General features: G+C 44.0%; 2 protein-coding genes across 3 annotated transcripts in view; one reads left to right on the top strand and one right to left on the bottom strand.

The window, feature by feature from the left end:
* The window catches only part of LOC119174057 (putative 4-coumarate--CoA ligase 2), a 210,988-nt gene extending 204,376 nt beyond the window's left edge, over positions 1-6,612 (bottom strand). The window contains exons 1-2 of one of the 2 annotated variants that reach the window (XM_037424837.2): positions 6,378-6,612; positions 3,887-4,088 (exon numbers count right to left, since the gene is read on the bottom strand). In XM_037424837.2, coding sequence (XP_037280734.2) covers positions 3,887-4,088; positions 6,378-6,500 — 325 coding nt within the window. In that variant the 5' untranslated portion in view covers positions 6,501-6,612. The remainder of the gene's footprint in view (positions 1-3,886; positions 4,089-6,377) is intronic. The other variant, XM_037424836.2, reaches the window with a different exon arrangement.
* Positions 6,613-11,549: 4,937 nt separating this feature from the next.
* LOC119173599 (uncharacterized) lies at positions 11,550-12,128 on the top strand. The gene has a single exon (XM_037424402.2). The coding sequence runs from the start codon at positions 11,550-11,552 to the stop codon at positions 12,126-12,128; it is 579 nt and encodes a 192-aa protein (XP_037280299.2).
* The last annotated feature ends 225 nt before the right edge of the window (positions 12,129-12,353 follow it).

The raw sequence follows: 12,353 nt of genomic DNA on the forward strand, positions 1-12,353 counted from the left end.
ATCTATCTATCTATCTATCTATCTATCTATCTATCTATCTATCTATCTATCTATCTATCTATCTATCTATCTATCTGCCTACGACTTCCAGCTCTCCTGGCTATTTCGATAATGATATCGATACCAAACTTGGTATGGCACAACAGGACTGTATGAAAAACACATTTGACTACTCATAATATGAAAATCCTGACATGTATATCATGAATGTCATGATTTACTTTTCAAGGTCCTGCAGCTCTTGCGGTGGTTTCGTTCACATGACATCTTGCAAAACTTGTATGGTATCACATGATTGCAAGGCAAACACAAGCGACAGACCCTAGCATGAAAATCATGACATGCGTGTCATGTAACAACATGGCTTCGTTCCACGCTTATGATGCGCTGGCGGCCATTTCGCTAGCGTCCGATATACAAAATTATGTGTTACGGTACGTGAATGCATGACGAAGGTATGTGACTGGTGCAAACATGATAATAATTAGATGCGTGTCATGTAACAACATGACTACATGCTAGGCTCATGACATGCTGGCGGCCGTTTCGCTAGCTTCCCTTATACCTACTTTGGTATTGCGGGGCGTGAATGGATGACGAAGATATGATACTGGTGCAAACATCATAAACATGAGATGCGTGTCATGCAACAACGTGCCTACATGCTACGCTCATGAAGCGCTCGCGGCTGTTTCGCTAGTTTCACATGTACAAAACTTGGTATTACGCGACGCAAACGGACGACATAAGTAAATGACACATCCAAACATGATAATCCCGATATACGTGTCATGTTACAACATGACTACATGCCACCCTCCTGATGCGCTCGCGGCCGTTTCGCTAGCTTCACATACGACAAATTTGGTATTACGTGACGCTAATTGATGACGAAGTAATGTGATTGGTGCAAACATTATAATCATGAGATGTGTGTCATGTGAGAACGTGAAAACATGACACAGTAGAGGCGTCAATACATTTCGACGTGACGTGGTGCGTGCTCGCCGGCGTTCATTTCGTTGCATAACGCCAGCGTTTCCACGCCAGTCGCTGGTCCTGTCATATACACGCAGGCGCGCGCCGCACTGCGTTGCTTTGACGCATGCGCGTTTCAGCGAGTCTGGCACCCCCCGTCACGAAAAAAGGTAGACGCAGTGTTGTCTGGGTAACGCATCGGCGAGAACTACAGCATGTCACGTTTCGCACTGGTTGCCGTCGGGCTGCGCCGACGGACACTGATCATGGCTCGCGTCAGACTGCTCGCGTTTTGCTAACGTAGCGTCGCTGTGCCCAGCGTGCGCGCGCGTCAACGCTACATTGGAGTATATTGGTCCCTTCATGATGCGCTCGCGGCCGTTTTGCTACCTCCACATATACCAAATTTGGTGTTATGTGATGTCATTGAATGACGAAATATATGACTGGTGCAAACACGACAATCCTGACACGCGTGTCATGCAAGAACATGACAACATACCATGCTCATAGTGTGCTCGCGGCCGTTTCGCTAGCTCCACATATACTAAATTTGGCATCACGCCCCGCTGCGGTGGTGTAGTGGCTAAGGTACTCAGCTGCTGACCCGCAGGTCGCGGATTCAAATCGCTGCTGCGGAGGCTGCATTTCCGGTGGAGGCGGAAATGGTGTAGGCCCGTGTGCTCACATTTAGGTGCACGTTAAAGAACCCCAGGTGGTCGAAATTTCCGGAGCCCTCTACTACGCTGTCTCTCATAATCATATAGTGGTGTTGGGACATTAAACACCACATATCAATAAATAAATTTGGTATCACGTGACGTGAATAGATGAAGGAGGTAAACGACAGATTCAAACATAGTAATCATGACACTGAAGTTGACACTGACCAAAACTGGGTGCTGCATCAATGACTGACTTAGGGAACCTGCGCGAAAAGTAACTGAGAATGTTCCTTAGGTAGCGTATCTTGTTGCTTATATCTATACTTTTGCTACAACTGGGCTATGCTATTCTGCGAGACGTTGATTATGCGCACAAGCAACAACAAACATTGGCCGCTTGTTTTCGGTGCTACCACATTAAAAAAAAGGTAATGATATTATCAGTAATACGCCTATATCATCGTATCTGTCTGGATGTGACTACATGCGTGCGTGACCTTGTTAGAAATTGGCTTTTACGAATGAAGTGCGTGTGCACATGCGTTGTCCTTACGCGTGAGCAAGCACTGTTCGCGCTTGTATATTTTGTACGCGTGGTTAAGCAGTTAAGAATGATTGATTGATTGATTGATATGTGGTGTTTAACGTCCCAAAACCACTATAAGATTATGAGAGATGCCATAGTGGAGGGCTCCGGAAATTTTGACCTCCTGGGGTTCTTTAACGTGCACCCAAATCTGAGCACACGGGCCTACAGCATTTCTGCCTCCATCGGAAATGCGAAAGCAGTTAAGAATTAAGCAGTAGTTAGTAATCATCAGCGCTTTTCGCTTCTTTCTTTATTGTTCATCATAATTTGTGCTGAAGATTTCTCGTGAACTGCTTTGTACAAACTAAGCCTGAAAATTTTTTACTGAAATTCATATTGCCTGCCTTGTTGTGGTGAAGAGGTGGCATGACAAGACAATTAGGCCTTTAGCTCAAAAAGAACTCCGTGTGCATTACAAGTATGCTCACTTCTCTGTAAGCTACGAACAAGTATAAACCGCAGAATACAAGTGGGCGGAAGCTCTCAATTTCATGCTACAGCTTTCAAACTGCAAGAATTATTATGCAGTAGACAAAGCCATTTGAACTTGAAATGGAGGGAGCATGAGCAGCAAGGATGGCAAAAGACACCCCCTTGGTCAGACAATGCTCGGTAATCAAAATAATTACAGGCATACAATGTCCAATTTTCCCTATAGTAATAAAGTTCGGGTATTTCCCAAAACTCCACTAAAATAAATTACATTCCAAAACTGATAAGCCGTGGACAAGAAAAATACTTTCTTGTTACAGAAACAATAAAATTCTGTGTCTGTCTGCCTCTCTGTCTTGTTACGCAATAACGTATATAACTCATATGGCGTGGCAGCACTTTCATGCCGAAATACATGGCGCCTTCCTTCACTTGGAATGTTTACGGTTGATTCGCAAGCAGACAGTAGCCGTAATAAAAAAAATGTAAGCTCTCGCGTATGCAGAGAGCGGCCCTTTCAGTAATACGCTAATTGTAACACTATATGTCAACGATGAAAATTCGCGTCTCCTGTTAATGTTCGCAACCGAAACAGAACGGACGGTCCGTTGTTCTACACTTCCCAATCGCTTTACTTGACTGATTTTCTCATTGCTAATATTTGTTTTAGAATTTTGGTATTTACAGTCATCAGCAAGCTTAACACGAGAACTCCGACACGTGACCCGGACTAGTTTAACTGATGCCAGCCTCGAAGCATTGGGCACTGAGTGCGAGATAGTAGTACATCGTTATGTACAGGCAAAATCTCGGTAGATAACCCAAAGCTAAGCAGTGCTAGCGTCTATTAAAATGTTTCAAAGCACACAGCGAAGCCTTTATGTCGAACTTCTTGTCGACGGTACGTTTACGACGACATGTTTCCAATCAAATTTCTGTTCTGCAGCATTTGGGTAGGGCACTCTGTCACCCGTGCATTTGCCGTTTTTAGAGATTGGAGCTTTGTGGAACGCCCAGTGAAAGGCGATTTCATATTTAGAGTGAATGGGTGAATAGGTGGTAATAATCGCCTTCCTTTCAAGAAGTAGGCAGGAAGCATAAATTTAAAAATGTGGGACAGTGAATGAATAGTGTGCAAATATATTTTAAAGCAGCGTGCGCGTCAGTAAATCGCGATGCCGTAAAAGATCAATTTGGGTGGTGATGACGCATAAGAACTTACCGTGATTCAGTATTGGATTACAAAGGATGACCGAAGCACCAGTGAATGTGAGTGCGAAAAGCGCTGTAAGGTTCTCGGCGCTGTTACCGAGGTGCACTGCTACACGATGATCTGGTCCTAGGCCATGTGCTTGGAAGCCTGCCGCGTAGCGCTTCATACGCGCCAAAAATTCCCCTCGGGTCAGGCTTATCTGCTCGTCTACCTGCATGAGAAACACGACAAGTGTTTATTCATGGCGTAACGTTGAGTTGAGGACCACAAACGTTACTTTCTAGTGCAAGCTATAACAGTTCAACGTGTAGTGAATTTCTACAGGAACACGAAATCAAACATCGCAAGGTCGCCTCCACAACAACTGTGCCTTTCATGTAGGTGGGCTGAAACGCCACGTGAATGTTTTGTTGGCATATTTCAGTTTCAAAACAACACGCTTTCGTGCCAATTAATCATGTTCACATTGTACTGAACTTTAATAAATACCTGAGGATTGCCTACCTAAAACTGGCTTCAGTATTGTTGTCACTCGACTTGCTTTACACTTTTGGCCTGTGGTGGTATAAAAAAATAGTCGTTTAACGTAGGCAGGATCAAGTTGAACGACAAAATCCAGTCTTCACCTGGGGTAGCAATATATAATTTGTGTACTTGGGGCCACTGGCAGAGCAAGTGACCTTCTACGCACAAAGAAGCAGCGAGAAAAACCCATTGTCTAAGACCTGCAGCTTGAGCAAGTGCGCTAGCTATTCGTGACTTCAACTAAGCGCTCGCCACCAGGCAGCCACACCGGGAAATGGCGCTAACAGGGTCAACCTAAAAAGAAGATATGTTACGATGTTTCTCACATTGAGAAGCAGCCACTTAGTACCTCTATTTTCGCCAAGCCGGGCACGCGAGCCCGAAAGAGATGAAAGCGTTATCCAAAATTCATTGAAGAGCACCGCGTTGAATGGCATCGCTGTGAAAAGATGGCCACGCTTCGGTATATAACTTCTTGAAAGATGCAGAAGACAGGCGACAGAGAATGGCGCAAATCAGAAACTTAGGCATGGGAAAAAGGTAACGGACACTGCAGTAGTTTGTTCTAACCAATCCGCCCATGACGACCTAAATCTCCTCCATGAGTAAACGATTATTTAGCGTGCGTGCATTTTTAAATGATACCCACAATCTCTAAACATGGTGTGTAATTTTGTTAACAAAAGCAAGTGTTTCAGAAAATTCGTGCCGTTACGTGTTACGTGTGTCACTCTAATTTTCGCATATGCTTGTTTTTTTGCAAGTCACGGTGATACTCATTCTCAAATTCAGCTAATTTTGACTTCAAATGTTTGTATATGCATGCACACAAACGCGCGTGCGGAGCGCGCGTGTATGTTTCTGCTTATATATATATATATAGCGTGCATAGTGTGCGTATCTAGTGTGCGTATCTGCTTTCAATACCAAATATGCCACCAACTGGAACAAGCGACTGTGCGGGAGTACACGACCTTATTCTTTGAAAACTTCATAACAATTACAATAGAGGCTACGATTTGCCGTGTCTCGAGGTACACTGGCCCAGGCATAGCTACGTTCTGCGATCAAGAGGACAGGCGTATTTTGCTTTTGACGAGACAAGAAGACTCAATGAGATACATGCAATCGGCAGCACGAGTCGCCGCATAGTTACCTCGAAAACAATTAAGGCCTTACCTGTAGCACTGTAGCAACGCAGCGCAAAAATGGTAACTGAGCTTTCAGACAGGCCCGCTACACACGAGCAGTTACCTTCTTCAACATCACGCTCGCTAGATAGCTTCTTCAACTAAAAGCAAATCTGATACCATTTACCGAGAAGGCTCAATGTTTGCGCGCTCAGCTCCACTATTTTCACTGTTTCGCGAGTTAAATCTTTATGACGAGGAGAGTAAGGTTTTCCGGGGCCAACTACCTTTCACCTTCGACGAAGCAACGCGGTCGGATGCCACAGTCAAGAAACCTCAGTACTGCGCCAAGCGGAAGTGCCGCGTTGACACTGTTGCGCTTCCATTTTCATGTTTTGAACCACTGTTCCCCGGAAACAGAGCATATTTTACAGTTGCGAATTTGAAGAAGAAACATCATGCATTACGGTGTCATAGTATCGATTTAGCCAAGTTTTATAAGCTTCAAACCAGCTCCTATCGAACATATCTTTTGATCGCCTATCAGTTTTCCTGTCGAATCACTAGAGGCATGAGATGTATAATTCACTATTGACGGCCAGTTTTTTGTTTAGTATTACAATTCTGGTTAAAAATAGCCAAAAGCAACTCCAAATTGCATAGAAATGTCAAGCGAGGGTGTTTATTTGCTTTTGGAAGTGAAAAAAGAAAACATGACGACGTTTAGATTTAGATTGAACGCAAATAAGAGCAAGCATGAAGTTTCTCTGTGCGACATAAGACTTTCAAATTTAAAAGGACTGCAAGAGCGGGTGCATTCGAAGCATAATTCTAAAAGTACTTACGACGGCTAACTTTTCTGGTTGCATGGACAAAAATTTGCTGATCGCACTGTAGACAGAGCATATTGGAATGTCGATTTCGGGATACGGCGAATATACAACTCCATCCTCTATGCGTGCCTTCATGATTGCAGTGTGAAGCTGTGAGATGTCTTCTTTCAGGTCCGCTTTAATCCGCAGTTAGAACGAAAAGAGTGCCGATATGAAGTACACTATAGTGGGCTCTCTGATAGTGAAGCCTTCGGGTTTTGCGGCCACTCGAATAAATGTGGATGCAAAGGGACTTGCGTTGGCGTTTCATTATCTCCTGCTTTTGCAGACTCCATGAGTTTCATGGTTGAACGGCCATCGGTGATGCGAGCAGTACATCTGCACTCGAAGATTCACCGTTGCCTCAAGGTCCTTTCCCACTCTTAGAACTTGTGGTGTACGCACCTCAGTGAAGAAGGAAATTCAGTTGTTTCAAAGGTGAAAAATAGTCAGCAGCCTGCCCTATTCTTTACGCACGTTCGTTACAACCAGGTTCCAAACCACTGTATATCTATATTTTTATACAGGAAAGTATAACATCCAGACATCTCAATTGCTACATCATATCAAAGAAATACGTTTTGAGAGCGAGGAGAAGGGGTGAAGTAATTAGATAACTATATTTCATTTGCTCAATATGCTCAGTCCTACAACATCTGATAATCACATATTTATATTAGCGTTTCTGATTTTTACCATAAGTAGAAAAATTAAGGGAAACCGATAGCGGTATCCAGTCTTTAGTGCGTACTTCAACCACTTAGTTCATACTTTTTATTGTATATTTTTACTAGAAAAATTCAAATTGTTAATACTACAGTGCAATCGATAAAGTTCAAGTGGCTTGGGTCATTGACGCTTTCGCAAATGACTGCATTCTGTATAATAAGCAGCACGTTTTATACCATGAGCAAATGTGCTCGTGAAATTTTTTCACACCTATACGAATCCACCAAAGGGTCCTAAATAATGCACACGGTAATTTATGAGCCTTTTTTCAAATTATCGCAGGCTTTAAACCATGAAGCCCTTAAGGTAACTACATGTTTTCCTCTGAAGGCAATGTGGGCTTGTATAACACGCAATAATACTGCGATAATACATGCTGTATTGTGAAGCCTGTACACAAGACATGTATGATTGTCAAGCATGAACGTTACTTTTACTGCATTTCCCAGGAAAGGATGTTATACTAACTGCATTTTTAAGCATATGCGCAGCTGCGTTGTAGAAGCCCTGCTTGCCACGCGAACAACCTGAGCTCGTTGCTCACTTGGACCCGGAAAAGGTTTAATAATATTTTATTTTATTCTTGCTCGCTTTTTCCGGTTATTGACAAGATGATGGCTTTTCGCTCACAACAAATAGCGCCAGAAGTTTTACGAAACAAACTTTCTAGCTCTATAGCATGAAAAATATTGCATGGGTCGCACACGAGCGCGCACACACAGTTATTTATTTATTTATTTTATTTTTATTTTCAGATTTACTGCCAGCCTTTGAAAAAGGCCTTTGGCAGGAGCGGGCAGAACAAATAAAAGAATGCGAGAACATACGCAAATACGTCCACAAAACAACCGCAACAATGAGCGGGAACAAAATAAAACAAAAAAATATACAATTACGCAATCAACAAAGTGACAGCAGGTACTTTTAACAACTTGTTTGGTACCAAGCCAGACCTACACTGACAAAAACTATTAGCATATAACATAATATGACGTTATTGTGTTGAACAGCGTACCACAGGCGCCGATGCATGCATGCGAATTAAATGACACATCGACTGGGTTAGGCAATGAATAACCCTGGTTTCTTCATTTCACTCTCTCATATGGCTTCGAGTGACAAGGTGCCACGTTCGTAAGGGTGCTTTGACAGGAACGTATAACGCGCCTTGCGGTCAGCACGTTTCCTGTCGGAACAGCCCCGTACGCTGCAGAGCACGACACCACAGTTTTTGAGTACAAGCTTTTAGTTCTAATATATTTTTAGCCAGTTTGTTAGCAAGCGACTGTTAAGGAAGATTGATAATTTATTCACATCACTAACGGCGTTCTAAATTCAAGTGTAAGCGTCGTAAGCAACGAATGCGCTGGAAAGGGTGTCCTTATTTCATTTCATCTTATTCACTGAAGTAGTATTTTTGACGGGCTATGTCAACAGTGGAATGAAGACATATTTATTAAACGGAAATGTGCGTAAGACAAACACACGAAAACAAATCTTTGCTATACTATAACATAATATGACGTTTAGACAACCATGCATATCACTGCTCATTAAACTGGGTCAAAGAGTGCCTCAGTCCAGAATTTCTTGTCACCACCATTTTCTCTGAACGACGGAGTGAACGATTTTGAAAATCCATTCAGCGCTGTTTCTCTTGATGGTGACACAAAACGGCATGATATTTGACCATTTATTCACTGCTGTGTTGACAGTTGGTGAGTAGCAAGCGTGAGTTTAGATCGAAGCGGGTGGTCACGTCTGCACGAGTGCTGTCATGTTCCCTTCTAACCCCATCTATCGGCTCTTACGGCCACGGCCGCTTCGCTGGCCGAATGCGTTTGCTTGGACAACTGGCTGGGAAATGACCAGTTTATGGTCATGTGATCAAACAAGGCAGCGTGTAGGTGCCGCTGCGGAGAATCCTCTGCACCGTTGGAAATCTTTTTCTGAGATTATCGCCAGATGGCACTGAAATCTCACGCAGTGATGAGTGCTTCCATGCCCGCTCTGTCACTAAGAGTCAAAACATCTTTGGAAGCTGCCATTATTACTCCCGCTGCATACAGATGTTGCTCCGGCGCATAGTGGTGCACTAACGTAACACGAATAGTTGCAGTCCTGGAGAACTCAACATCCATGCAAAACATGCCGAAGAAAACCGGCACGTGAGCTCTACAGCTTGGTGAAGACGCTGCAGGCACTGCAATGGCGGGAGAAACAGTACAAAAGGTGGCAGCACCCTGAGCAGAGGCACGCGCAAGGATGAAAAAACGTGCGCTTTTTCATCCAGTCACCGGGGCAGTTGTGTGGAGGGCTTTGATGTGCGCGCTTCCTTGATACATATATACCTGGCGTCCTACAAGTAGGACGCTTAATTTCTTCATTGTAAACCAAACTTTTTTTTTCTGTAAAAAAAGCTTGCGCAACAGGGCGTGTGTTGGCGATGCCCAGCCCTTCTCACGTACAAGCCTAGGCTATTGTCGGGCCATCAGTAGCCTAGTGAGCACAGTCGCGAAATTGTTGTTTCATGTGCGTGAAGCAGAGCACCATGCCGCGAAAGAAAGCGCAAGTAGTATAGATAAAATTGTTCGTGATTCTGCCAATATGTTTGTGTAATGTTTGTCATTTATTGAGTGTGCAGTAAAATATGTATGACTGTGATATGCGGTGAAGCTTATTGTTTACGGCCTGTCCAACATTGGTGTCCTACATATAGGACCCTAAGCACATGGGGTGTAGCACGGTGTATATTTGAAACACATATTATGTCGTGCCCGTGAAGCTTGTCGTAACGCTATAACAATTATATGGGTGTATAGTACAATCATGTTCCTATTTTATGTACACTTAAGAGGTTACCTGCAGTTCATTTCACTCATAAAAAAACCCGCAGATGCTAAACAACATCTTGAATCGTATGGCCACTGGCGATGATGTGTCTTCAGTTGTCACGATCCTTCCGCCTGACAATTATGCTGGTGCCATTACAGGGCATTAAAGCGGTAATGAAGAAGGCATGCAGAAACAAATAAAAACAAAGTTTCGAGGCTTTTATGATTACAGAGTCGACACCGAGTAACAAATCGTTGTATGCCATCGGAAGAACGATATCATGGCTTCGTGATGTCGAATGATCATGGGCTTGAATCGCAGTAACTGGGGAAAAGATAATCTAGTTAGAAGAGATCCAAGGTGACAGCAGAGCTGCCTTCTTTGATTGCCAAATATAATGCCGACATGAATGAGATCGACCGACTGGACCAAAATATTGCAAAGGGCCTCACTGTCACGAAAGAGTATGAAGTGATAGTCATCACTGCCAACGTATCTTCTTGATGCACGTTTTAGCAACGCATTTCAGCTGTATAGAAAGGGAACAGACAAAACGTACCTGATTATTCTTAAGGGCAGTAGCAATGTCGCACATAAAGTACGACATTCTTCTACGCAATGGCTCTAAGCCATTGCGTGGAAGAAGCAGCCTATCTAGGTTGTAAGCACAAAGCTGATTTGACCGCACTGAAAACTAGGTGATCCCTCAAGGAAAGAAAACGAGGCGCGCTCATCGGCCACCACACGTTTTAAAAAATGTGACGTCACAGTGTATGCAAAATGTTTCAAGTTAAATCGTTCAACTAAGTAAGTATTGCTACACGGAGTACACGTTCCAAAGTGACAGAACAGGATTTATGTGCCTAGTGTCCTATATGCAGGACGGTGCGAAAATCATTAATAGAAAAGTTTTCTTGGGAATATAAGTTTTATTCTTTTCTCTGAAACCCTAAGAGCTATCATTTTGCGAAAAAAATTCTTTTGTTAACATCCTAAAATTCAGGCGTATATGGGTTACGAGCGCGGTCATAATTTGAAAGAGTAGACGCTGCCTCGCAGCACGCGTCCGCCGTGCTATTTATTGCTCGACCACGATTGTTTCAACGGGCACGCAGCGCCTGCTGCCTTGTCACCCGTCTGATTTGTAGCAAGTGCCACAAGGTTACTTCGTTTTGCGTGCCACACTGTCGATGAACCATTTTACATGGATGGAAAATGTTCCCTTTCCCATGTGATTTTAAAAGAAAACTTTTTTAGGGTGGGAATAAAGAAGGACAAGTTGCAGCCGAAGAATTCTTTTCGTATAGGCAGTGTTGTGACGTCAGTCGCGGGGTTTGTATGCATGCTCTCAAGCTACTGCCAGTTGCGCATGCGCCGAGAGATAGCGTGTGTACATATACTGTCAACAGTATCCGGAGGGTGTTATTCTGTTTTGTACTGTTTGTGTTGAGGCTGGCAGTGTGCGCCTCAGTAATAAAGATGTGATTCCATGTGCCCGGTGTCGGGATATAACAACTGGCGACGAGGATGGGAGCCGCCGCAGGCTTCTAGGAATCCCACTCTAACCAGCTTGAACTGAGTATGGCGACCACTGTCGGTAAGTTACCCGAGTTCCAACAAGAGGAAGGTAACTTCGAGGTATACCTGGAGCGGTTCGAAGTATTTACCGTGGTCAATGACATCGCGGAAGACAAGAAGCTTCCAATCTTTCTCACGGCTATAGGTGAGAAGGCCTACGTCACGCTTCGGAGCTTGCTGCTGCCTAAAACACCAGCTAAGACGTCATTCACGGAAGTTGTTGACGTTCTGAAGAAGCATTATGCTCCCAAGCGCTCCGTGGTCACCGAAAGGTATCATTTTCACCAGCGAAAGCAAGAGCCGCATGAGACTGTCGCAGACTTTATAGTCGAATTGAAGAAACTCGCGGCAAGATGCAAATTCGGTGCCTTTTTGACCGAAGCATTGCGTGACCGGCTCGTCGCTGGAATACGTACCGAGGGAGTACGGTGCAGGCTATTGGCAATGCCAGACGAGGAAGTAACGTGGGAACGCGCATGCAGCGTAGCCATGGCCATGGAAGCGGCAACACAAGACACGAAAGAAATGCAGCAAACCAGTTCTAAAGGAGCAGCTGTAGAAACGGAGGACATCTACTGGTAACGGAAAATCTCACAACCGAGTAAAGCACCTTCGAGGGAAGCGCCGACGCAGTCCAGCTGGGACAAGGAAAATTGGGCAGCGAAAGAACAAACGAAAAGAATGTGTCATCGTTGCGGAGGAAAGCATTCACCCGTGAGTTGCCGATTTCTGAACATACCCGTTATAGGTGTACAAAAAGGGGTCATGTTGCTAAAATGTGCAAATCTGAGCTTGTAAATAGAGTAG

Source organism: Rhipicephalus microplus, chromosome 5, assembly GCF_043290135.1.
Source record: "Rhipicephalus microplus isolate Deutch F79 chromosome 5, USDA_Rmic, whole genome shotgun sequence".
In the NCBI taxonomy this organism is placed as follows: Eukaryota; Metazoa; Arthropoda; class Arachnida; order Ixodida; family Ixodidae; genus Rhipicephalus; species Rhipicephalus microplus.